General features: G+C 45.8%; 1 protein-coding gene across 1 annotated transcript in view; it reads left to right on the top strand.

The window, feature by feature from the left end:
* The first annotated feature begins 232 nt into the window (after positions 1–232).
* Positions 233–23,822, top strand: part of LOC147196902 (protocadherin-16-like) — an 82,341-nt gene continuing 58,751 nt past the window's right edge. The window contains exons 1-2 of the mRNA XM_086126218.1: positions 233–462; positions 9,056–10,876. Of these exons, the coding sequence (XP_085982344.1) occupies positions 9,077–10,876 (1,800 nt within the window). The 5' untranslated portion in view covers positions 233–462; positions 9,056–9,076. The remainder of the gene's footprint in view (positions 463–9,055; positions 10,877–23,822) is intronic.

Raw genomic sequence — 23,822 nt, 5'->3', positions numbered from 1 at the left:
GTGGCAGCAGAGTGCAGCTTTCAACTCGCCGCCAATTCCTTGTGGCTGTTTTAAGGTGAAGAAGGAGGCGCAGGAGGCTGCCAGTCCGCACTCCAGTCATGTGTTGAATACATTACATTTGGGAGAGTGAGAAAGCGAGAGTGAGGGACAAGTCCGCCGTCGGAGCCCCTACTCCGATTCTCGCAAGCAGTTCTTAACGGCCAAGCAGACATACGACAGTGGATGCAGATTTTGTTGGCCGCAGGGGAGGGGGAAGAAAAATCACCTCATGAGGAAGTTTTCCCCAATTTCATTTGGAGTTGTGCACCAGCAAGTGTGAGGAAATGTCGTAAAGATGGACGCAACTCTCACCGTCGTTTTGGTTTTCACTGGAAGGCACTGAGAGGAGGTTTTTTTTTTTTTTTTTGGATGACTTCAATCTCCCCTTGTTGTTGTCAGCCACCTGGGAAGAAACCCATGAATGTAAGTAGCCGCCTCGGAAAGTCTTGATGCGTAACCTTTTTTTAAATTTTTAACTTAATGAATGGATGTTTCACTTGCACTGCACCGTGCCAGAGAGGTGCTCGTAATATTTGCATTTCTGGTGGTCATATCTGCTCCTCATGAGACGCTCACAATTCTACGGAGGCCCTAAAGTGACATGGAGAAGAAAATGTTTCTCATCTGAACTTTCTAAGAAAACTTTCTCGACCTAATGAAAAATGTCTTTCGCCGCGAGCGCTGGCTTCTTTACCTGCGTGAGTGAGCTAGCTCTATTTTCAACCTGCGTCCAGTGCAGTGAGCCAATGTTTCGCAGAAGAGCACTTTCACTCATTCCTCAAAGGCAAGGACGACATCAAATAGCATCATCGACCAACTAAAATAAGATGATGATAATTGTTTCTCATTAGGACGAGAAAGTTGACTCGTTTGGATGAGAAACGTTCTCGTCCAAACGAGAAATGTATCACAATGCTATGGCAAATATAATGAGAATAGCATCTTGAAGTTTTATTTCGTGCATCTATGCAAGCCTTTTGTAGAGTGGTTATGTAAAGCTCTGGGAGCCACCCCGCAAAAAAACCCCCGAAACAAAAACCTGATTTTTACTACTTTTAATTTTTTGCAAATACATACGAATAAAGTCTCATTATTTGTACTGTATCTTGAATTTAGTTTCTTTTTTATAGCTGGAAAATGCAACTTTTACTTATATACCTATAAATAGCATCATCAAATTATTTTTTTCCTCTCTCCAGAGCTTTATGTACATTCTTACACACACAAAATTACAATATCTACTGTATATCTATTTATTTATTTTTTGCCTGACTTGTACATGACAGCGTTAAGGCAAAGCATCATGTGCAGTCATGCTAACAAAATGTGGAACATACAGGATATATTCAATGATTTTTTTTTTTTTGCGGAGGGCGGGGGGGGGGGTATGACTGTATAATCAACCTCTTTCCTATCTACTCATGTGTGTGCAGTTTAAGTTTGTGAGCACACTCCCATGATGATGCTTCACTCTGTACTGTAAATAAACCATCTCGGCAGGGGTTTAATCATGCTCACTTTTACTTTGCTTTGCCTTTGATGTAACTGTGTTGTGCTTCCATTGTCGTTTTTACCTACATGACCCATTTGTTTGCAACTGATCCACTCGTCTGTCACTGTGGAAAGAGACGGCCAAATAATTAAGGCTGCAAGCCTCATGAGTGATGACCAATGGAAAATGAGTGCCTGATGACGTATCTCGCCCACATTAGAAGGCGGAGGCCCCAAAAAGTTTCGCATTTTTGTGGCAAGCCATCTATCGTAGGATAAATGCTGGTCGAAATCTAGTTGGAGTTCGTCAAAGCACAAACCCAGCTGGGAATTTGGCTAAAATGGCAAAAATATCTGACTTCCTCTGAAAACAACTATTAGGCAGGGATGGTTAGGCTTTTTTTTTTTTTTTAAGGCATTTTGTTGTGATAGACGTGTCCACCAAATTTTGTGTCAAAACTGTTATTCCGGTCAATTTATTTTGCTCAAATGTTTGTCATCAAAATGATTGCTTGCTTCTGAACGCGATTCGTTTGGGCAAAAGAAGGCGGGAGTCAAAAGTATGAGCTCAAAACAGCCGTTTCAAACCAGGATTCTCGGCTTGCCCTTTTAAATTCATGAATGAATCCTTGAGACTTTTTCATGCGTCCTGTTATGATAGACATGCCCACCGGATGTGTCGATCAGGGAAACTATTGGTGGCTGATTTTTTTAAAAAGTTTTTTCTCCAAAACATCCCGGCTGATTTTTTTGGGGTGTGTATTTAGCTTCACCCTCTACAAGCAAATCTTATATAACGCTTCAAATAGAATGGTACACATAACATTTGTGGGAAGAAAATGACCCCAACCCCCCCCCAAAAAAAAGCATTTTTTTTTTTTCCCTCCAGAATTTGTTTCGGGAAATCTAAAAGGTCACTTTAGTTTTGTTGTTGGGTCATATTTGGAAGAAATATAACAAGGCGATATGAATCAGATATTTTACATATAAATAAATAAAATACAAAATATAGCGATCGTACAAAACATTTTTTTTTTTGGGGTGGGGGGGGGGGCTTTTTCATAGTTTGTTTCGAAAAATGTGCGCTGATAAAAAAAACGATGGCTCATCCATCCTGGAACTTCTTGTTCTTTGTTTTACTGTGACAAAATAACATTTCATCATAAGTTAGAACAGAATGATTTGGATGTTTTTTCAACTGGGCAAAGAATATGGAGCAGAAACGCCGATGGTGTGTTTTGCCCCAAAAGTAATGATTTGCTGAAATGGAACAATGCTGTGACTTGTTTGTCAATCTCTTGCCGTTCACACAATAACATCCATCCATGCAGCCATCTGGGCAGTTTCTTCTGCAAAGAGACGAACGAACGCATGTTTTTGGAACGTGGGAAGAGCTGGAGATTCAAACCCTGAACCTCTTGACTATTAAGTCGACGTGCTAACCACTTTTACACCCTGCCGCCCACGACCTTTTCAATGGAGGCAACATTTCTCGAGCATTTTTCAGACGCAGTCCCTGATTTCACAGTGAGTGTGTAACTTGTGAGTGAATTGAAACAGGATGATTATTCCAGTCTATTTACTTTTTTTTTTTTTGTTGACATTTTTGTTTGGTGGTCTGCCATGTGGTTCACTAATGTGAAATATGCGCTTTGTCTTGGTGAAGACTCACAAACACTTCTAATTTTAAGCTCTCTGGGGATTAGACATAACCGGTCCGGTGGTCCAGTGGTTAGCACGTCGACTTCACAGTGCAGAGGTACCGGGGTTCAATTCCAGCTCCGGCCTCCCTGTGTGGAGTTTGCATGTTCTCCCCGGGCCTGCGTGGGTTTTCTCCGGGTGCTCCGGTTTCCTCCCACATTCCAAAAACATGCATGGTAGGTGGATTGAACACTCTAAATTGTCCCTAGGTGTGAGTGTGGGCGTGGATGGTTGTTCGTCTCTGTGTGCCCTGCGATTGGCTGGCAACCGATTCAGGGTGTCCCCCGCCTACTGCCCGAAGACGGCTGGGGTCGGCTCCAACACCCCCCGCGACCCTAGCGAGGATAAAGCGGTTCGGAAGATGAATGAATGAATGAATGAATGAATGGGGATTAGACATACTCCACAAAAAAAAAATCTGTCTAGCTAGCCGTCCATCCATCCTTCCATCTAATCTCGTTTTTGAGGCAAAAAAGAAATAAAATCCCCAAATCTGTCCTGCTGGAGCAGCAACGATTCCAAAATGTACCCTCGTAGTGTTGAGGTTTTTCTTCAGAGTTATTGATCATATTACTCCTGGCATAAAAAAACTCCAATGGTGATGTCATGATTAAAGCGCCATCCTTTTACCCTCAACGCCCTTGTAGCCCGACAAGCTTGCTGATATGCAACCTTGCGTGGGATTAAAAATAATGACATGTGGATCTGTTTTGGGTGGCTGAGTCCGCGCCACCCAGAGGGACTCCTCTGGGACTCAAAAGTGGTTGCATTAAAAAAAAAAAAAAAGTACATTTAAATCATTTCCCTGCATTCTGGTCCTTGGAATTTTGGGAATCTGTTGAGGCTGTCTTGGCCAGAGTGTTAGTTTATGGAGCTCGTCACATCTCGCATCTCTGTAAACATCTTATTTTCTTTCATCCTTTGTTTTCCATTGTTTGCTCCTTTTTTTTTCTTTAAATAAGTAAAAGGAATTCATCCCAATTAAATGTCACGACACACAGGCGTCACGCCGAGCCATTCAACATCAGACACAATTAACCCCGGCATTAGCCTTTTTTATTCCATTTCAAACACGAGTACATGCTGTGAGGATATGGTGAAAACAGAACAACGTCATGAATTGAATACAAACATGTATGCACACCTACTGCGACACTTTCGTGAAATCGTCTATTACATATTCATCTACCTATTTCAGTACTGTGAAGCCACTATTTGACCAGTTATCAGTGAACTCAACTGTGATGTTAACATACCTGATCGGTTTTGTCATGACCAAGCTGGATCAAGTCTCTCTCGCTCAAGATTAAAACAACAATTTTCTACCGAGTTAGCTTGACAGTTTCAAACAACAAACTAGTCTAGTTCGAACTATGTCTCTATCTACAGTATATCTCTTGCTTTCTTACTCTAATGCTAATTAGCTAGCTCGCCTAAAAAAAACAAAACGACAACAACCACAAACATAGTGGAGTTAACTCTCTTGCTCATTAGCTACTTAACAAATGCAAATTTTCGGTTCAAGACTTTCCGTGCATACTGCTTTTTTGGGGGGATATTTGTGGACAATTTTAACAGCGTTCTGATCTTTTCACCGTGTCACATGATTCCCATACGGTGACCTATGACCCTGGCTGAGGCCATATCCAAACATCCCCCTGCACACGCATACTGACACCTGGCATTGTAACGCGATCTCCGTTGTGTTTTCGATGATGCCACCGAGGTGTGTGAAGCTGTGGAAATGCGGCACGTCTCTCTCACACACACACACACACTCTCTTACGCATGCCGTGGGAATAACTAAAATAGACGTTTGTCTGTCTGGCTAGCTAGCTATGTTTGCCTGTCTGCGTAATTTATCCATGTAAAACACCAAAAATTCAGATTCACCAGTTTTCGAGCTTGCTCATTTGACACGGGAATGAGACGATTCTTGTCGGACTGCTACTTTTCTCCCTGCTGTGCCATGTAGCTAACCTTGTGATGAGTTTTTCAAACATGATTCGAAGCCTTTGTAGTTGTTTTGGATCTACCCTTGTCATCTTCACGTCCGTCTGTCACTTGTGTTTGTGGTTTCCATTCTGGCTCCAGTGAGCCTGGTCCAGGCTGGCACGGCCTCTGACCACAAGCTAACCGGAATGGTGACGTGGAGTCAGAGGCTCCAGTTACATAGTGGGCTGCAATGGTAGCCCCTCCACCCCCCCCCCCAGGCTGTGTGGTGGCTTGGTTGCTTTAATTAAAGTTGTGCAACCGTGCTTAAGTTTGGATTTGCACATTTGTTGATTTATTGTTTTTTCTTTTGATAAATCGGCGGAAGTCGTAATGTGCTAAGTCGTCCACTCAAGTTACTGCAAGTCAAGAGCTACTGTGGCAAAAATCAAGCCAAGCCAGTCAAGTCGAGTCTATGTGAAATTTCAAGTCGAATCAAATCATTATTTGGGTGAAGCAAGTCATAAGTCAAGTCAATCATGCTCAGTCACAATATACAGTGTATTCACACATTAGCCACTTTGCACTCATTGCAACTGTCCTAATGCATTTGCTATCACTTTTTTATTTAACAACCCCAAACCAGTCTATGTATTGATCTTGACTTCTTGATTTAAGGTATAAAGGACACAAAGCCGATTGGTTTGCCCATCTATCGGTGAGCTTACTTGACAGCAAAAACAAAAATGTTTCTGGTTGGTACCCGTCTGTCTGACCCAGTTTTCTGAAATACAGCATAAGTTGACTTTGTTGAAAATCACACCCACCATCAGAGCCTGGCCAAATGTTGAGTAACGATGTGCGTTTATTTGATGAATGGCCGGACATTTTGTTAATGTTATGTTGTAATACTAGATCTTTCTGTGTTTCTTGCCACTTTCTTGTGTCATTTCCGCCATGGAATACATGTTAACTCCATAAAAATGTACTCAGACTTCAAATGTGTCCGGGATTTGAATCATTTAAGTCTTGACGCACCTTTTGGCACCTCACTTTCTAATGTAGATGTTGGCTTGTGGAAGGTGGCAACAGCGCCGATGCATTTTTCTTTTTCTATTGTGAGCGTTGCCAAAAATGTCCTTGTCGTGTACCCATGGCTCGGGAAGACAAATTGCACTTCTATGAGCAAGTTTATGTATTATGATGTATCAAGATGGAAGATGCGAGCAAGTCAGCAAACAGCCGTCCGCGAGAGTGGAGCAGATGTTTTGATTCTGCATGCAAGTCCTTGAAACCTTGGATGCACCCAGTCAGTGTTGAGGATTCAAAGTAGACGGACGCAAAGCCACAGAAGGGATTCGCTTGCTCACTGCATTCTATCAGCTATTTTGGTTGTTGTTGTTAAATTCAAGCCCATTACTAGTTAGCTACCTATCTTAAACACAAATGTTAAGTTCTGTCTATACTCCAAGTTAATCATCTTGTTCATGATCTCGTGAGCTTGAAAAAAGAAAAACGGAAAAAATAAAGTCCTATCAATCGGTCTGGCTTTCTGTCTATCAAATCTACCTAATTCGCTCCTGATGTGCCTTTGTAGTTGTTTTGGATCTTGGGTAGATAGCTAAAGAGCTACCTATCTATCTTGTTAGCCATCCTTCCAGCTATCAGACGAGCTATCTAGCTAGCTTAAAAACACAACAAACATTTGCAGAACTTTTTACATCATTCTTTATTGTTCGTGTATGTGCGTGTGTGTGTGTGCGTGTATATATATATATATATCTATCTATCTATATATAAACGTGGGTGTGTGTTTTACACTCAATATTGCGGACTGACCTCTACACATTCAGAAACGGTAATGGAGGCCTCTGTAAACTGTGTTACACATTTATTGTCGAGATTCCTCTCAGGCTTCATGTACAATCTTCTCCACTCCCAACCTGAGGTCTCTTTCAAATCTGCTTTTTTTGTGCAATTACCCCAGCATGTCTGCTAGATCCATTAGGCCTGCCTGGCTCTGCAGAGGTCCACTACCCAACCAAAGGGCTGCTTTATTTCAATTGTGAGATTCTTGCAAAGACTCCGGCCTTGGAAAGTTACCCTTTGTTACTTTGGAGAAAGGGAAAAAATTGCCCAGTGTTGCTGGAACATAAATCAACATGGAAGACTTGAAAGTTGAAGCACTTGTCAAAGGTTTCAAGCTCCGGCTGCGCTTCTGTTGCAGTCAAGAGGAGCACTGACAAAACTACTCGGCGCGTGTGCTACACATGTGCTCACCCTTGCCGCCATGATCGCAGGTCTCAAAGTGGTAGGAAATTGTAGGAAGCTAACGCACAGCTTGCTTTTAATTAAGATATATAAATATCAGGAACAAAAATGAATGTGCGGAATGCTTATATTGTTTTTTGCATGAAGTGGAAACTTTTCAAGGAGACATACCCCAAGGAGCAAGAATTACAGACCCCCCCCACCCCAATATTCACAGAGGATAGGGAATAGCGAAAACCCACAAGTAATAGGCCCCCCCCCTCTAAAAATATTCCCGATATTAATCGTTTAAACCAATATTATACCACACTCTATTACCCTTAAAAAGAAAAGACTTAATGAATTGATTTTGAAAAAATACACCTTAAGTGAGCATGGTTATGCACATGCGACATACCCTAACTTCCGCTTGACACACCTAAAATCCCACAAAAACAGCAGCAAAAAGCCAAATGAAAATGATGCCGCAATTGTCCTTTGATGCCATCTGCACCGACCTATCGTGAGATATGCCGTACCATTTCGAATCGTCACCTTCCCAAACTGCATGACACGAGCCTGTACATGCACTTAAAAAAAGAAGAAGTAACTCTTGACGTTAAAATTAGTATCTTTTGTTCTGAATGCTCTGAAATTAGCCACGGAAGCATCTGTGAGTGCTCATGGCTAGCTGGAAGCAGACACTAATTGCAATGGTGCAGAGCCAGAAAAAGTTTGCGCAGTAGACTGCACGGAGCCTTTGGACTCGGGGGCCCGTGTCGCCTGAGGATGCGACACACTGTATCTGTCCGGTACACTCAGATGAAGATTAGCACACATCAATCAAACCAATTGGGGCAGCCTTGATGAGGACTGATTATTAACCAAAGAAGTCAGTGTCAATCAAGCTTTCATTACCAAGAAGACCAGAGGTGGCGCTATGGCACTGCAACGTTGATCATTTATAAAACGACTTTCACGATTGTAGGTTTAAACATCATAATTTTTTTCAAATGTGAAAAATAAAATAAGTTGAACCTTCTGTACTTTTTTTTTCTGTGCTTCTTTTATGAGATATATTTTGAAATTAATTTTTAAATGAACCCCTTACATAACTGGTGCTTTGTGGCCAACTACTTTCCTATTTGGTTTCAGTATTGAAAATAACAGCGACTCAGTTGGAAACTACATGTTGGGTGTGCACACACAAATTCAATCCAGTATCTGGCCTGACAGACTACAGCACTTCACCGAATATTGCTATGGTGAGCAACAAAAATCAGAGCTGCGCCTTTTTAATTAGATGGAGTAGGAGCAGCATCCAAGGAGATGGGAGGTGGTGCGCTGCGGCATGCGGTTTTGATGTTAGGAAGTGCGGCCTCAGCGATGCGCAGGGGGAACAAGGTGTTGACTTATTCGGAGAAGTAAGAGCTGTCGGGAAAATGTTATGTGTGGGTTCTGTGTGGTTGGGATTTGTGCCTGTTGGACATATGGGAAAGTCTTTTTTTGGGGTTGCTTATTTTTCTTAAACGAGCTCGCTCTTCATGTCAACGCAAGAATAATACATATCTCCATTGTTTTTCCCGCTGTCAGATTTTGACATTGTTCAGCATTTACTCACCTGTACTGTATGTGTTTGCAGGTTTGAAAGAAAGGAGCCAAAATGAAGACGGCTGCCAAGGGTTTGGGGAAGTCCACCATGGATCCTTTGCAATGTGACGGGTGCTGGATCAGAAGGATCGTGCTGATGTTGTACGTGGTGCTAGGGCTCGTTTCGGTCCATTCACCAGTGGTTCAAGGCACTCTGGATCTACAGCTGGATGAGGAGCAACCGGCAGGAACCATCGTCGGTGACATAAGCGCAGGGCTGCCTCCCGGCATCACTGCGGCCCTCTATTTCATTTCCGACCATGAAGGCACTGGAGTGAGCACCGATTTGGACATTGACGAGAGCACGGGAATCATTAAGACTGCCAAAGTTCTGGACCGAGAACTGAGGGACAGGTACAACTTCATAGCTGTAACCATGACCGGCGTGACGGTGGAGGTGACCATCAAGGTGAATGACATCAACGACCACGGGCCAACGTTTCCCAAAAAACATGCTACCTTCAGAATCCCCGAGCAGACAGCTGTTGGCACTAGGTTTCCTCTTGACCCGGCAGTGGATGCGGATGGAGGTCAATTTACCACACAGGGTTACCTCATTAAGGATGGAAACATTGGCCAGGCCTTCACTTTGGAGACCAGAAGGGGAAGCAATGAAGTCCTGTATCTGGACTTGGTGGTCAACGCCATCTTGGACAGGGAGAAACGGTCGACCTATACTTTGTCCTTGGAGGGCTTTGATGGCGGTTCCCCTCAAAGAACCGATCAAATGACTTTAGACATCACCGTCCAGGATATCAACGACAACGCTCCTGTGTTTAATCAGAGCCGCTACCATGCCATCATCTCCGAAAACCTGCAACCGGGAAACAACATCTTGCAGGTGTTTGCCACAGACGCCGACGAGGGAGAAAACGGCGCGGTGACTTACGAGATCAACAGGCGACAAAGCGACCCAGATCGTTACTTTGTTATCGAACCCCACACGGGCATCATCACGCTCAACAAGCCGCTGGACTTTGAGATGCGGCGAGTCCATGAACTGGTGGTGCAAGCCCAAGACAATGCCACTCATCCGGAGGTGACCAACGCCTTTGTCACCATCCACGTCAGAGACTACAATGACAACCAGCCCACCATGACAATAATCTTTCTCAGCGAGGATGGCTCTCCTCAAATCTCGGAGGGCGCACAGCCAGGACAGTACGTGGCCAGAATCTCTGTCACGGACCCGGACTACGGCGAGTACGCCAACGTCAACGTGTCGCTGGAGGGCGGAGATGGCAAATTTGGACTGACCACCAAAGACAATATCATCTATCTGATTTGCGTGGATCAGATTCTCGATCGCGAGGAGAGAGATGTTTATGACTTGAGGGTGATGGCAACCGACTCGGGGACGCCCCCTCTCCGGGCCGAATCTTCTTTCACCATCGAGGTGACCGACATCAATGACAACCCGCCACTGTTCGACCAAACTGTCTATCGGCAGGTTATCCCGGAGGTGGTGTTTCCTGGGAGTTTTGTATTACAGGTGACCGCCAGAGACAAAGACCAGGGGCCCAATGGGGACATTAGCTACGGCATCCTTCGGGATAAAGGACCTTTTGCTCACTGGTTCAGCATAGACGCCATTACGGGGATTATCACCACTCTGTCTCAACTGGATTACGAAAAGAACCCCAATCCCAGCATAACCGTGGTGGCCACAGACGGGGGGAGGCCGCCGCTGTCGTCGACCGCGGTGGTCAACATCGTTCTTCAGGATATTAACGACAATGAGCCTGTCTTTGAGAGCAACTTCTACAATGTCTCCATCAATGAGGACACGGCTCCAGGCACGTGCATACTGAAGGTAAGACATTTTCTTGCTTTCTTGCTAGCTATCCGTCCAGCTATCAAACTAGCGATATAGATTCAAGATTCATGTACCATCCTGGTGACCAATGCAAAACGTAGCAATGAAGGGATGTTTGTCAGAACTTCTGTCGTCAGAGGTTTCAGCCAAAATGAGCGCCCCATGCCCCAACAGTCTCCTTAGTCAAGTCGATTAAGACTTCTGTTTCCACAAACTGTGTCTAAAGAAAGAAGTGTCACTGCAATCCCAAAAGGCTTCTTAATAAAGCTGAATGAGCGTGAGAAAAAAGGGGGAAAAATACACGGTAAACCTGAAGTCCAGGCACATTAAAGACTTGACAAGGACTCGAGAGTCATTATTCAATTATTCCGTATTCTTGAGTGTGTATTCAATTATTCCGTATTCTTGAGTGTGCTAGTTCCCCCCCCCCCTTACAAACTGAATCTTGCATGGATCAAAGACTTGGATATCGAGTGCAGTACAGACAGAGGGCTCAGCAGACGGGCTCTTGGATGAGGCTTTGGCCTTGGGGAAAGGGAGGGTAGCGGAGAGACGCGGGGCCTCACCGCGACTCCTGGCTCGTGCGCAGAAATAGAAGCTACCAGGGCTTTCTTGTGTGAGGTCCCCTAATTATAAATCACAGGAACCGCAAGGATGATGGGAGATGGGAACAAACTGACATTGATTATAGAATTTGGAGCATGAAGCAAGGAATAGTTAAAAATGTGTGTTTTGGAGGAATCCCAGGGTGGCTTGGAGCTCGTGTTGATGAAAAATATCTTTAAAGCCGCCCGCAGTTATCTCGCCAGGAAGGACATTTTCCTTCCTCTTCATTTCCTGAAGCGTATCACAACTTCTGGGTTCACCCGGGCTGTCCAAGTGGATGCCCGAGTATGAGGAGGCCGTCCAAAGGCAGCGCTCTCCAGACCCTCTTGAGTTCTTGGCCGCCCGTGTGAGAACAGACTGCCTGGACTCGGGAGGGCCTGTTGGAAAGCCAAACGTCTTAGCCAGACATGAATTACTCTCACACAACATTGTTCAAACACTTTGATATGCCTATTGTGATTGCCCATTTCAAGTGGTTTCTTTGTTCAGCCCCCACAGGTCCCCCAAAGCACAGCGGTTAACAATTATCTGTGCCTGTGATTTTTGCCGTTTTCCCCTCGTGTATTCATCTGTGTACACTTATTTATTTATTTTTGGGGTGGGGCAGAGGCGGGTTATAGAAAAGGCTGCCTCATAGACTGTTGGTTAGCAGTTCTGCCTTACAGTGGAGAAGTCCTGTGTCAAAGGGGCTCCGGCCAACCCAACACCCAAGCAGTGGGCAAAAAAAAATAGATTGAAAAAAGAATGGATAATAAAAAAGACATCTAAAAATAACAACTAAAGCCTGTTAACAGCCACCACTTTGTGTAATTTAATCTGCTAGATGTGTGCAAAGAAAATAGGTTGTTCTCCAGAGAGAAAATCAGATTTGACATTGAAAACATGATTTGAAAAACCACAAGATTCAGCCAGGAGCCAATACCAATTCTAATCTTTAGTATAATTTCCATTGCAGTGTCCTCTGGATGGTGCACAAGTTAAATATTACTGAGTGCCATTTTCACTTTGTATGTCAATTGTATTCAGTGGATTGGAACCTCTGTTCGAATCCAAAGCTGCCTATATTCATCACAAATGTGACAAGCCATCTTAGAACAATAAAAAACAGACAAGGTCCAATAAAAATAACAACCAACATGTGATAAAATGGTATAATTGTGTATAGAATAGACTCTCGATTCTTGACGATGTTGAGACAAGCCAACCTGCCAGACTTTTGTCTTGGAATAGCAAACTAGAAAAATTCCTTTGGAAATTTTAAATGTGGCTTCATGTCTGTAACCCGTGAAGATTTATTGAGAGTTGGAGAGCTATTTTAAACTTTGGATTCAACAAAACGGAAAGGCTTACAAAGGTAAAAGGTAGCATGTTAACACCCTAAAACATGTGCCCTGTGGTCCATTACTGCTTGCCCAAATGCTAACATTCTATCAGTTCTTATGCTAACATTTAGCCAGATAGCTGGATAGGGATTTTACATTGTACTCTGTGATAAGGTACTGTTTTCAAAGAACAATAGTCACACAAGTCACACGTATCCCTTTTCCACCCCAAAAAACTCGGTGCTTGTTGGGCGCCAGGGCCAGTGCTGTGCTTAGCTAGTGCTTAACAAGTTCTTAGAAGAACGTGTTTGGTTTTCCACTGGCAAAGAGCAAAGTAGGAGCGATCTCATTACGTCATCGCAAAGCATCCAAACGTCACCGCTTACGTCGAAGTTTAGCCGAGAGTAATATGTGCTGTTAGCATCTGCTAGGCAACTTAGCATAGCATCGATGATACTCTTATGTAGTATATAACAATCAGGGATATGCAATCAGCAGGTGATGGAAAAAGAATGAACTGGTGCTAACCTGAGCACTGGTCCAGAACGAGCACAAGCACAGTGGAAAAGGGCCAACAAAGGCAAGTGCATAAGGATTTTTTTATTGTGTTCTGTGGCAGGGTGGAAACTGGTCATAAAAGCAGCCTGTGCTGACTTTTAGATGACTTTACCATCACTTCCATTGTGTGTGCTTTAACTTCCAAAGTTATGACACGTTGACTGGTGCATTGCATATGTCGGGAACCTCATTTACACCTCACTTTATAGCCTGTTTTCTCAGCAAAGAATTGTCCCTCTGTCTGCATGGGGGCCCCCCCAGTAAAAAGGCGAAAGTAGTGGTGATGGTGGTTAGGAGGGGGTCTCTGGGTGGTTGAAGGGGAAATGAGCCCTGACAAGTGCTGGCATGAGTGACAGAGGCGACACAAGCAAGGAAGGGGGTTGGTCGGGGGGAGCGCACCCTCTTTGTCCGGCCTTCCATCTATCTCGGTACAGACTCTTTATCTGATCTCGCCTCATTTCTCATTAGCCGGGTGTGAGTTCTGACTATATCTCTCCCTCTCATATCTCAATCCCTGCTCCTGTGCTCATAGTCGAATGGGCTGCTCGTCATGAGACCACGCAGCGGCTTGACCCTTTCTTGAAGTTCTCATCCATTCACGAGCCAAAAACGGGTTTGACATCACATCGACTGATAGTAATGTACATACGGGAAGCTAAGATCAACTTTTAGGCTTTGGTGGAAATTTCCTGCATGCTGAATGACTAGAATGTCACATAATGAAGCCCATCGGAACCTTGAAAGGCAGAGTTGAAAGTGTGTGATGAAGTGGCACTCTCGTGTCTCCTTTCCTGCCAAATGACAGCAGCTCGTCCATAGGGGAACAAAAAAATTACTATGCGGCGACTGAATGGCAGACGGTGATTCTTTGAGGTAAGTGGCGAGCAGAATCCTTTTGTGAAATGACGAGGTTTTCACGTCTGTGCTATTCAGTCTCAGGTCCCTGTTTTATTGGGCCAATGGACTTCATTTACCTTGCCAAACGGGTCAGAGTGATGGTGTTGGGACTACGCGAGCTACTAGAGTGAGAGCAAAAGTGAAAAAAGGGATTTGGACAGAGCCCTGCCACAAATAGTGCCACCCCCCTCCGAACCACCCCCCCCCCCCCCAAACCAAGCAGAAAAATCTTTACACTTGCCTACAGTCATAATTCCAACTGTAAATGTACCACAAAATGCTATTGCAAAACACGTGACTGATGATTGGGTTCTGAAAAACAAGATGTAACTCCTAACCTCTTCCACTAACAACCCAGACCAAACGTAGCTCCTCCCAGATGTACAAAGCTCGTGTATCTGTCGAGATGCTTCAACACCAGTAGTTCCTTGACAAAAAGCGTAGTAGATGAAATTGTAAATTATTTTCTTCCCGTTCCACTCTCGACATTCCATAGTAACACACAAGTGACCATTCTAATGCGGACCAATCAATGTCACTGTGTCCAGTTGCACCTTACCCAATTGCACCATATTGTAGTTCAGCAACCGGGCCGATGAAATACAGAAAAGGAAATGTCTACAAGGGTAGATCAATATATATATATATATATATATATATATACAGTCAAACCTCGGTTTTCGAACGTCTCTGTTCTCGACCAAATCGGTTTTCAACCAAAAATTTCGAGTTTTTTTATGCCTCGGATTACGACTGAAAATCGGTTCTCGACCAAACTGAGCGCACTTGAATGCACCACTTGACTCCTCTCGCCTTCCTTACACGAGGAAGTGACGCTTCCTCGAGTAGACGAGAAAGTAACGCTTCCTCGTGGAGCGTTCCATTGTGAGCAGACGTGTTCAATAAAGATTATTTTTTTAAAAGAGCGTGGTTTCGGTTTTCGAACAAATCGGATTTCGAACAGCCTTCTGGAACGGATTATGGTCGAAAACCGAGGTATGACTGTATATATATATACTGTATATAAAAAATATAATATTTTTTCCTGCGTGGTATCTTTGGATCACAATGAAATGCTATTGACGCATTACCCCTTCCACAACTCATTTTTCTTTCTTTGTTTTGTAAGCTCGATGACAACATCTTTCAGCGTTCCCACATCATTTTCAAGGCTTTTATGAATCATTTGGCTTGGCCCCGCTGCAACAAGTAGCACGCGGCCATGCCGTTCTAGTTCCTACAGTACCGTTTAATCTTGCTCTGCTCGCTCTACTTCCCTCCCAGGGCTGTAGAATGCCAGCATTGCTTCATGACATCTTCATGTAGCTCATCCGCCCCTACACACCTGCACGGCGCCTCAGGTCTGTGGACCAGACCTTATTAGAAGTACCAAGAACTAAACTGAGGCTCAGAGGGGATCGAGCCTTTTCTGTTGCTGGTCCCTCTCTCTGGAATGACCTCCCACTGAACATTCGGCAAGCCTCCTCGCTGCCCATCTTTAAAACCCTCCTCAAAACTCACTTGTATTCTTTGGCATTCGACTCAGCATGACTTAGATTTGTTCTTGGTTTTACTGTTTGGTGCTTTCTACCGCCTTTATTACCGTCTTACTGTTTATTGTGCATGTTAAATTGCTCCATGTACAGCACTTTGTATGCAGCGATGGCTGTTTGAAAGTGCTCTATAAATACTGTTGACTTGACTTGACTTATGTCGGCTGTGGAATGCATCCACTTTAAAAGAGGACGCCAATGAGGAAACCTCTCTGCCTCTCTGAAGCACGTGGGATTTGCATACGAAATTGATCCGTTTCCTCGCTTCTATTTGCGTTCGGTTCCTCCATAGAAGATTTCTCATCAATGTTTCAGTTGCTGCACATACGGCAGCTTCGCCGGATGCGAGAACCCGCTCATTCTGCCAAATGGCCGTGCGCTCTATGCAAAGATTTGGTGTCCGCGAGGTGAAACGCAAATGCTCAGCTGCATTCTTAGCATTCATTCTTTTCCTCCCGCCGACGGACTTGGCCGCCTTTTTGGAATGGAAAGGTCTTCCAGAGTAGCCAAAGGATTTTTTTTTGGGGGGGGGGGGGGGGGGTTGTAAACACGGGAAGCCAGTTCAGCAGATAAGTCCAGAATTGGTATCTTTGCACAGAAAGCATGTAATCAATTCTCACCAGATGTTTTTGTGTGAAGAATTTGCGAGACACAAAACACTCACTGGTCTGTTTTCCTGCCAGCTTGGACGGCATCCCCCCGGAGAGGCGAGCTGACGCTGCGCTTGGCCTGCCGTGTTTCTTTTTCCCTTTCTCTTAACGACCTGGCTCCCCTGTGGTCATGCACTCGATGCAGGGGAATGGTAAAACGTCAGGAAACTGGATGTGCTGCTTAATGTGTTCCCAAATGTCATACTTTCTCGGGCAATCGCCCCTTGGGCCTTGACCATGAACCTTGCCCCCCCCACCCTCCCCCTGTGCACACCTGGACGGAGCCTGGGCATTGAGGTCAAAGTTGCCTCGCCGGAGGCTACCGAGTGCGTTTTATTGCCTTTGGGTGTCCATCGGCGAATTTCACGGGCATCCTCAGGCATGTGTTGGGCGGAGGGGGCCGGCGTTGTGAAGAGTCACTTTTACAAGAGAATGTTTTTTCTGTTCTGCCAAACCGGGCCTGGATAGGCATTTCAAATTGATTTATGGTCTTGAGGTTTCGGCAGAATAGTGCGGTAGCCTAATGCTTCGCACATCTGCCTCCCAGTTAGGACATTTGGCTTCAAATCTCAATTGCGTGGAGTTTGCATGCTCACCATGTGTTTGATTTTCTCCGGGTACTCCGGCGGCCCCTGGCGTTCCCAAAACGCGCGTGTTAAATTCATTGAAAACGATCTGAAGATGTGGATGGGAGCGCGAATGGTTGTTTGTTGGGTAGATGTGGCCTACGAGTCGGGAACTGTTTTAAATGGTGAAAAAAAGGCACAAATATGTCCTATTTGTATGCCAATGTATTTGTTGAAACTATCGAAGCAGTGGAGTGTGGTTCCCCTGGCTGTTGGTGTGCGTAAATGTCAGCAAACCAGTCCCTTCTGTCACGATTGGGGATGGCGGTCACATGTTGACACGCCAAACAAGATTCAGTCGGCTCGGATTTACTTGATTTGTTTTTTGACACTTGTGCATTTGACTGTGACGAGGGTTCGCTCAGAGCCTCCGCTTTCATTTGTTTTGCACTTCCCACACAAGGAAATTCATTTGCAACGAAGAGAATTGATGCAACGTGCTTTCGTCGGAGCGCAGATTTCAATGCGAAAACACTTTCTGCCGGTAATTGATTTTCCTAATCACTGAGCTTTGATTGTCCATCGTGCCGAGTGAACGTTAGTCAGTCTGCTTGTTATCAAACCAAACAAGGTGAGGGCTGGATGATCTGCGCAGGCTGCGGTGAAGCCACCCTGGCAATCAAGCCCCAACGTTTATGAGGTTTGAAATCAGCTGCGGGGCTTTCCTGCCCACATCTGGCGAGGAAGGAAGGAAGACGGCACTCTCTTTTGGGACGAGAATATTTCTATTAATGCGGCCTGACTGCCAGAGCGTCTGCTGCAGGTGAGGCGGAACTGAGCGGAACTTCTTAGTGTCGATGAGAGAAAGCAAACACGGGAGATCTTCCAGAGGGAGAGTCGGCCTCTGGCAGCTGCGACCGAGCTCCCGATGCAACAGCTGGACTCAGCTGTTGCTCCCCGCTTGAACCTCTTCCTCTCGCAAGGGTGGGATCACCATCGGAGACGAGGAAGAAAGCCCTCGCATCCGTATGACTCCGGACTCGTTATCTCCCGCGGCTTCCTTTCCCACGTTGTCCTGTCGTGTCACGTCGCCTCATTTCCTCCCTCCGGACTGGTGACACGCAGACCGGAGCAGGTGAACGCATCGCATCTGCTAACTCTCCGGCCTCCGCCGTTGGAGATCTAACGCCGTACTTGCCTCGAGGGTCCCCGTACGACCCTGCCCCAGTCGATCCCATTTGATAATGCCGGATGAAGTCAGACTGCAGGTGTGTGCTCCTTCATTGACTCCAGAGTCCATTATTCACTCCGCATCCCTCCTCCACTTGGGACAGCTGAATGAGGCCCAGAGGCTCTCCGGGATGAGGGGCAGCCAGGCCTTCTGTTCTCGCTGGCCCCTTCGCGCTTTGGCAGTTGCCGGACGGACAAGCTGGGCATCAGGAAGCATCATCTGCCCCGAGTCGCCGTTTGGTTCCTGAATAAATCTGGGCTAAATCAGCCGTGCAGCCCCCAGCTGTCCGTCGGGGGCCACCAGACTGGAGAGCAGACGCCGGGTGTCAGCATGCCAGACAGCGAGAATCGGTAGCCAGGGGAAACTTGATTGGGGTGGGGGTGGGTGGGCGGGGGCTGGTCCTTGGTCATCTCACCATTGGAGGTAACTAATTTGTGTGTAGAATTGGAAGGATACGAACTGGATGCGGCACAAGACGGACGGCATGCTCTGTTACCGCTGTGCTTTCACTTTTTCCTGACTGATTATTTTAAATTGATGACCCGGACCCGATGCCCGATCAAATACTCGACTGTGATGATGATTTTACGGTCGCTTTAGCCTAGGGTGGTGACAAACCGTAGCACACATTCCGACTTGCATATAAATTTAGGTTACCCTGCCGCCTAAGGAACGTAACTCCGTTATAAGCCCCCCCACTTTGTCTATTCCATTAATTACAAAACGACCGCTTCCAAGAAAAGCATGCGAGGCACATACACGCCCCACACACACAAACCCCAAAATATCCTAACCGCCCAGAAAATGATCTCCGCATCCAAATCGCGACTGTTTACAAAGAATGCTTCGCTCGCGTCTGCCAGCGACCTCGGGGCCCTTTTTTTGTTTTTTTTACTGACCGCCAGCCTCGCTGCTGCGTCGCTGGCTGCCACTTAAAATGTTAAGCGAGCTCGGCGTTCAGTCACTCGGGGCGTGCGGTCGCACCATTGTATTTCCACTCGGCTAATTTGATCCATTTGGTCTGATTAGAACCGGCGCAGGTGGCCCCGCGCCAAAAGGATGAGCGCCGATGTTTGGAAATGTTCACGTTTTATCTGATAAATGGAAAACAGCTGTTTGGTAATAGATTGTCACTTGTCATTTATCATATGCGGACCTCCACCAAGGCCGTTTAAACCCTTTTTTTGGATCAGCGCCCGAGTGGATGCCATTTTGGATATGCATATGTCGCATACATCAACAAATTGTCTTGTCAGTCAGATGCATGCATTAATCAAAGGGGAATCCAGCGACACTGTTGACACACTCGCACACAATTTTTTTTTAAAGTCCTGGATCGACACCTGCATCTAGTTTCTATCTTGGCCTGCGCTCCATCCTTCCATTTCTTCCGTCCGGTAATCGAGTCTTGCGTAATCCTCCTAATAAATGAAGACGTTACAGTCCGGCTCGATCGTCTTTGCAGTCGGCGGAGTTCAAAACGAGACCTCGGCAAAACTTCTAAGGTGGAAGGAAGGCTTCAGTGTCTCGCGATCAACAGATGAGGAAGACACGACAAACCACTCGGAGACGGATGGTTTGCGGCCAAGGGATGATCTACTTTTACATTTTGGTTGGCCGGCGTTGCCAGTTTGGTTTCAGACAGCGAGGCACCCGAGCCCAACTCCAGTCAGACTCGCTGTCTGACGGCGCAGATCCTCCATGGTGGTCCGGTCCCGCGCTGCCGCTTGCGTGTTTCAAAGCCACTTCGATAACTCCCTTTGCGTCATATTGGTCAGAATCCAAGGTCGTCCGTCCTGTCGTGTGACGAGGCAACTGCTTGTTTTAAAATTCCCCTCGGGGGTAGTGTTTAGCAGCGGGGCTAATTACCACAAGGTTGTGTACGCCATCAGTGGGGGCTAATTTGGCCTGGTCCTCGAGTGTTTATGTTTAGAGCTTCTTTTAAGCCCGTGCGTTAGAAGCCCATATTTAGATTGTCGTGCAGGACGGAACCCGGAGGCAGTGTGGGGAGCAGTGGGGCTCTGCTGTAATTAGGCAGCCCTTCTATGCAGGAGAGCCACACTTGAGATGTGTGATGTGGTATCAAAGCAGCCAAGCATTGGGTGTGCGTGTGCTCAAAGGCATCCATTTTTTTTTTTTTTAGGCTGGAATGAATTGTCCAATCATTGCTCTGGATTCCTTCCCGATTGCGTTACTGGTGTCGCCAGTACGCAAACACCAGCGACGGCAAGCGGAAACATTTACAAAGCAGTTGAGGCTTTGGCATCCTCGGGCCAAACGAAAGCGACACACGTCACTGCTCGGCTACGCCGGCGTTGCAGCTCAGCGTGCAAGACGAGAAAAAAAAAATAGCCCGAGGCTCTATATTGAGATCCCAGCGTGTTGTTCTCTGCTTGGTCTGCAGGGAAAATCAACTTATTGATTCTTTTGACAGCAACGTCAGCGCGTGGCGTTCCGTTTTTGCCGTCTCTGAAACAACGGCAGGATGCAGTTGCGGTCGGCATTTGCCTCGCAGTCCAGATGCGTTCGTGTCTAGACACAGCTGATGACAAGAAGCCATCTGGGATATCGGCTCCAGGTGACCCATGACCCAAGTGCTTCAGAAAATTGATAGACTGATGGATATCCAGATCTCGTTTTTGGATGATGACGGTCTAAGGGGGATTGACGCCAGAACTTTCGGGGCCGGTTGCCCATCAGTTGTAGTTGTTGGCCCAGAAACCGTACGCTGTTCTCTGACGTCGGCTTGTTGGGTCTTCTTCCCAACTCCTTCACAGGTCATTGTTGGCACGGTCGTCGCCAGCGGAACGACTTGAGTGCTCTCATGTGCCGGGCAGCGGTACAAAACAATCTCGCTCGGCACGACTTTGCAACAACACGAGCTGGCGGCGGCTCTTTGCAGAGCTTTTGGTTTGATGCCCGCACTAGAAAGTTTCAGCGTCACCCGTGCCTGTTTTCACCTCCAACAACATGTTGCTTTGGTTCCGTGATTAGTTCAGGCGGCAGGAACGGTGATTAATGTGGCAATTTGCCTCTGGACTTGGAAGAATAACACAAGCTAATTGGGAAATGTCCGTGCGAGGTACGGTAGACACTCAAGTACTCGATGGGGGCTTGTTATTGGACTCTGTGGTCCTTTTTTTCAGTAGCACGATGTACAGAAGCAAATGTTTGGTGAGAGAATTGCTATTGTCCACTTCAAAAAAAAAGGGATTCCCAACCGGACCTGCGTGCAAAACCTGGATTGCGTGCAAATTTCGAACCCCTAACTATGTATCCTGGTAGTGTCGTAGTTTATGCTGCTGCTTTTTGTGCATCCGATATATGTGTAAACGTAAAGTGAACTATACTCAAGACAGAACATTTGTAGACAATGGGCCAAAATGTCTTTAGAAATTTCCCATTGAATGGTTATTTTGCGGGTCAAATTTATTTGCGGGCGGCACGGCGCTCAACTGGTTAGCACGTCGGCCTCGCAGTGCAGAGGTGCAGGGTTCCATTCCGGCTCCGGCCTTCCTGTGCGGAGTTTGCATGTTCTCCTCCCCCGTGCCTGCGTGGGTTTTCTCCGGGTTTCCTCCCACATTCCAAAAACAGGCATGACAGGCTGATTGAACACTCTAAAATTTCCCGATGTCTAATCGTCTAATTTCCAGTATATAATGTCATCAATGTTTCCATTTCTCCATCCACATAACAAGGAGATGAAATGTTTTGATATGGTGTCCCCAGTTTTACATCTTACTACTGAATTTCCGAGCCGGTTGGGTTGGAGGTATCGTGAGAAGTGAGCCCATCACTGCTGCCGTATCATCTTTTTCCAAACGCAAATTTTGGACAAAGCCGTGCGAGTACAAGACAGGCAGGCAGGCTCATCACTTGAGAGTGGAACAAAGGCTTTGATTAAAAAAAAATAAATCGAGTATTCAGGGCCGATTTGGATGACGTGAAAAGGTCTCCTGGCCTGCATCATCTTCGGAGTGTGTGTGGTCTCCAAAGCAAACAGAAAGAGCAACGACCATTCATCTAACGCCACTCTTCATATTGTGGTTTCATCAAGGACAACACGAGGAGCGCATTAATATGCCCTCGCAAGTCGCAAAGGGAAAAGAGGACGCGGGGGGGGGGGGGGTGGGCGGTGAGCCCATGAATGAAAAAAAACAACAAAAAAGCAGTGATGACAGATCTGGTGACGGGCTGTCGCATGCGAGGAGCCTGCAAATGATCTAATCTCCGCCTGAACATTGTTGCGCCTGCCTGCTTGATGCTTACCGTCAAAGAATTGTGACAAGACACATGTTGGTTGTGTCTTATTTATTTATCTTTTTTTAATTTTCACACATATTTCAATATTTTGACATTCTAACTTTTGTTTGAACCCAAACATCGAGCTCCAATTAATTCCAGATCTGATTTGGTTACATTTCTGTGAGAGTCTGGGTAGTGGTGACAATAAAAATTCATTTAAAAAAAAAATCGATTAAATTAAATCCCACCCAAATTGAAACTGATCAGCTCCACATTCAATCTAGTTTGACATTCCAACTTTTGATTCGGCTTTGAAAACGTGATTTAAACCCGATGAGAACTTTGGGAAGTTCGTTTTTCTCATGGTACGTGGATCAACACCCAACCTGAACAAAATATCATCCGGATTCAATTAGGTCCTACGTTAGAGTTTCTGACTCGGCGAGCACATTGTAAATTGGAATCAAACCAGATCAAGCTCCTCCTCCTCTCAATGTTAGTCCCATCCTGAAAAGAATTGGCCGTTCAAAGGCTCACCCATAATTAAAAAGCACAACTAAAACTGCGGACGAGACGTAGCACACAGTTCCAATTCAACTCTTTTGGTGGAGGTAACAAAAAAAAAAAAAAAAAAATCGGCCGCTAATCAAAAACACGGTGAGAGCAGATGCTGCAAGTGAAAAGGAGGCGATTAGCCTTCACGCGGCGGATGTGCGTGCAAAATAGGCAAGCGGGCCGGGCTGGAGTGCTGGTGTGTGTTGCCATGGCGACGGGGGGAAACAGAAGGGCGCAGAGTTGCTGAAAGTAGAAACGGCTTTTTACAGGCTAATCATCAGCCTGGACCGCCTGTTTTTTCTTTCTTTCTTTTCTTTTTTTTTTTGTGGCTGAGTATTTACACAGCCCGGCGGTCAGCGAGTCCACCTTTCGGTATTTGCTGTTTGCCGTCTCTCAGCATCATCAACAAATTTAGACGGATGAGCGTTTGGATTTCGGAGAGGCGTCTTTCAGCCCGAGTAGGGTGTATTTATCTTGGCGAGTAAACGGTTTATCATCATGTGAATCCATATTGTTTATCAACTCGTTTCCGGGGCGACGGAACACACACTCGCGCACATGCTAATGCCTCAGGATCAGCCACCTCTCCAAAACTCACGTTTTTTGCCCGTCTGATTGGAGATCCGCTTGGATGATAACGCATCCAAATGAAGCGGATTAGGAAACGAGGCAACGCGCACTCGGTCTGGAAAACTTCCCTCTACAACTCGACAGTTTTATTCCACGGTGACATCCGACCTTCCTTTTTCGATGTATTCCC

This window comes from Hippocampus guttulatus, chromosome 12, assembly GCF_054856545.1.
Source record: "Hippocampus guttulatus isolate MCC_2025c chromosome 12, RoL_Hgut_1.0, whole genome shotgun sequence".
Taxonomy (NCBI): domain Eukaryota; kingdom Metazoa; phylum Chordata; class Actinopteri; order Syngnathiformes; family Syngnathidae; genus Hippocampus; species Hippocampus guttulatus.
Note: the sequence above shows the minus strand (reverse complement) of the source record. Positions and strands in the feature narration are given on the sequence as shown.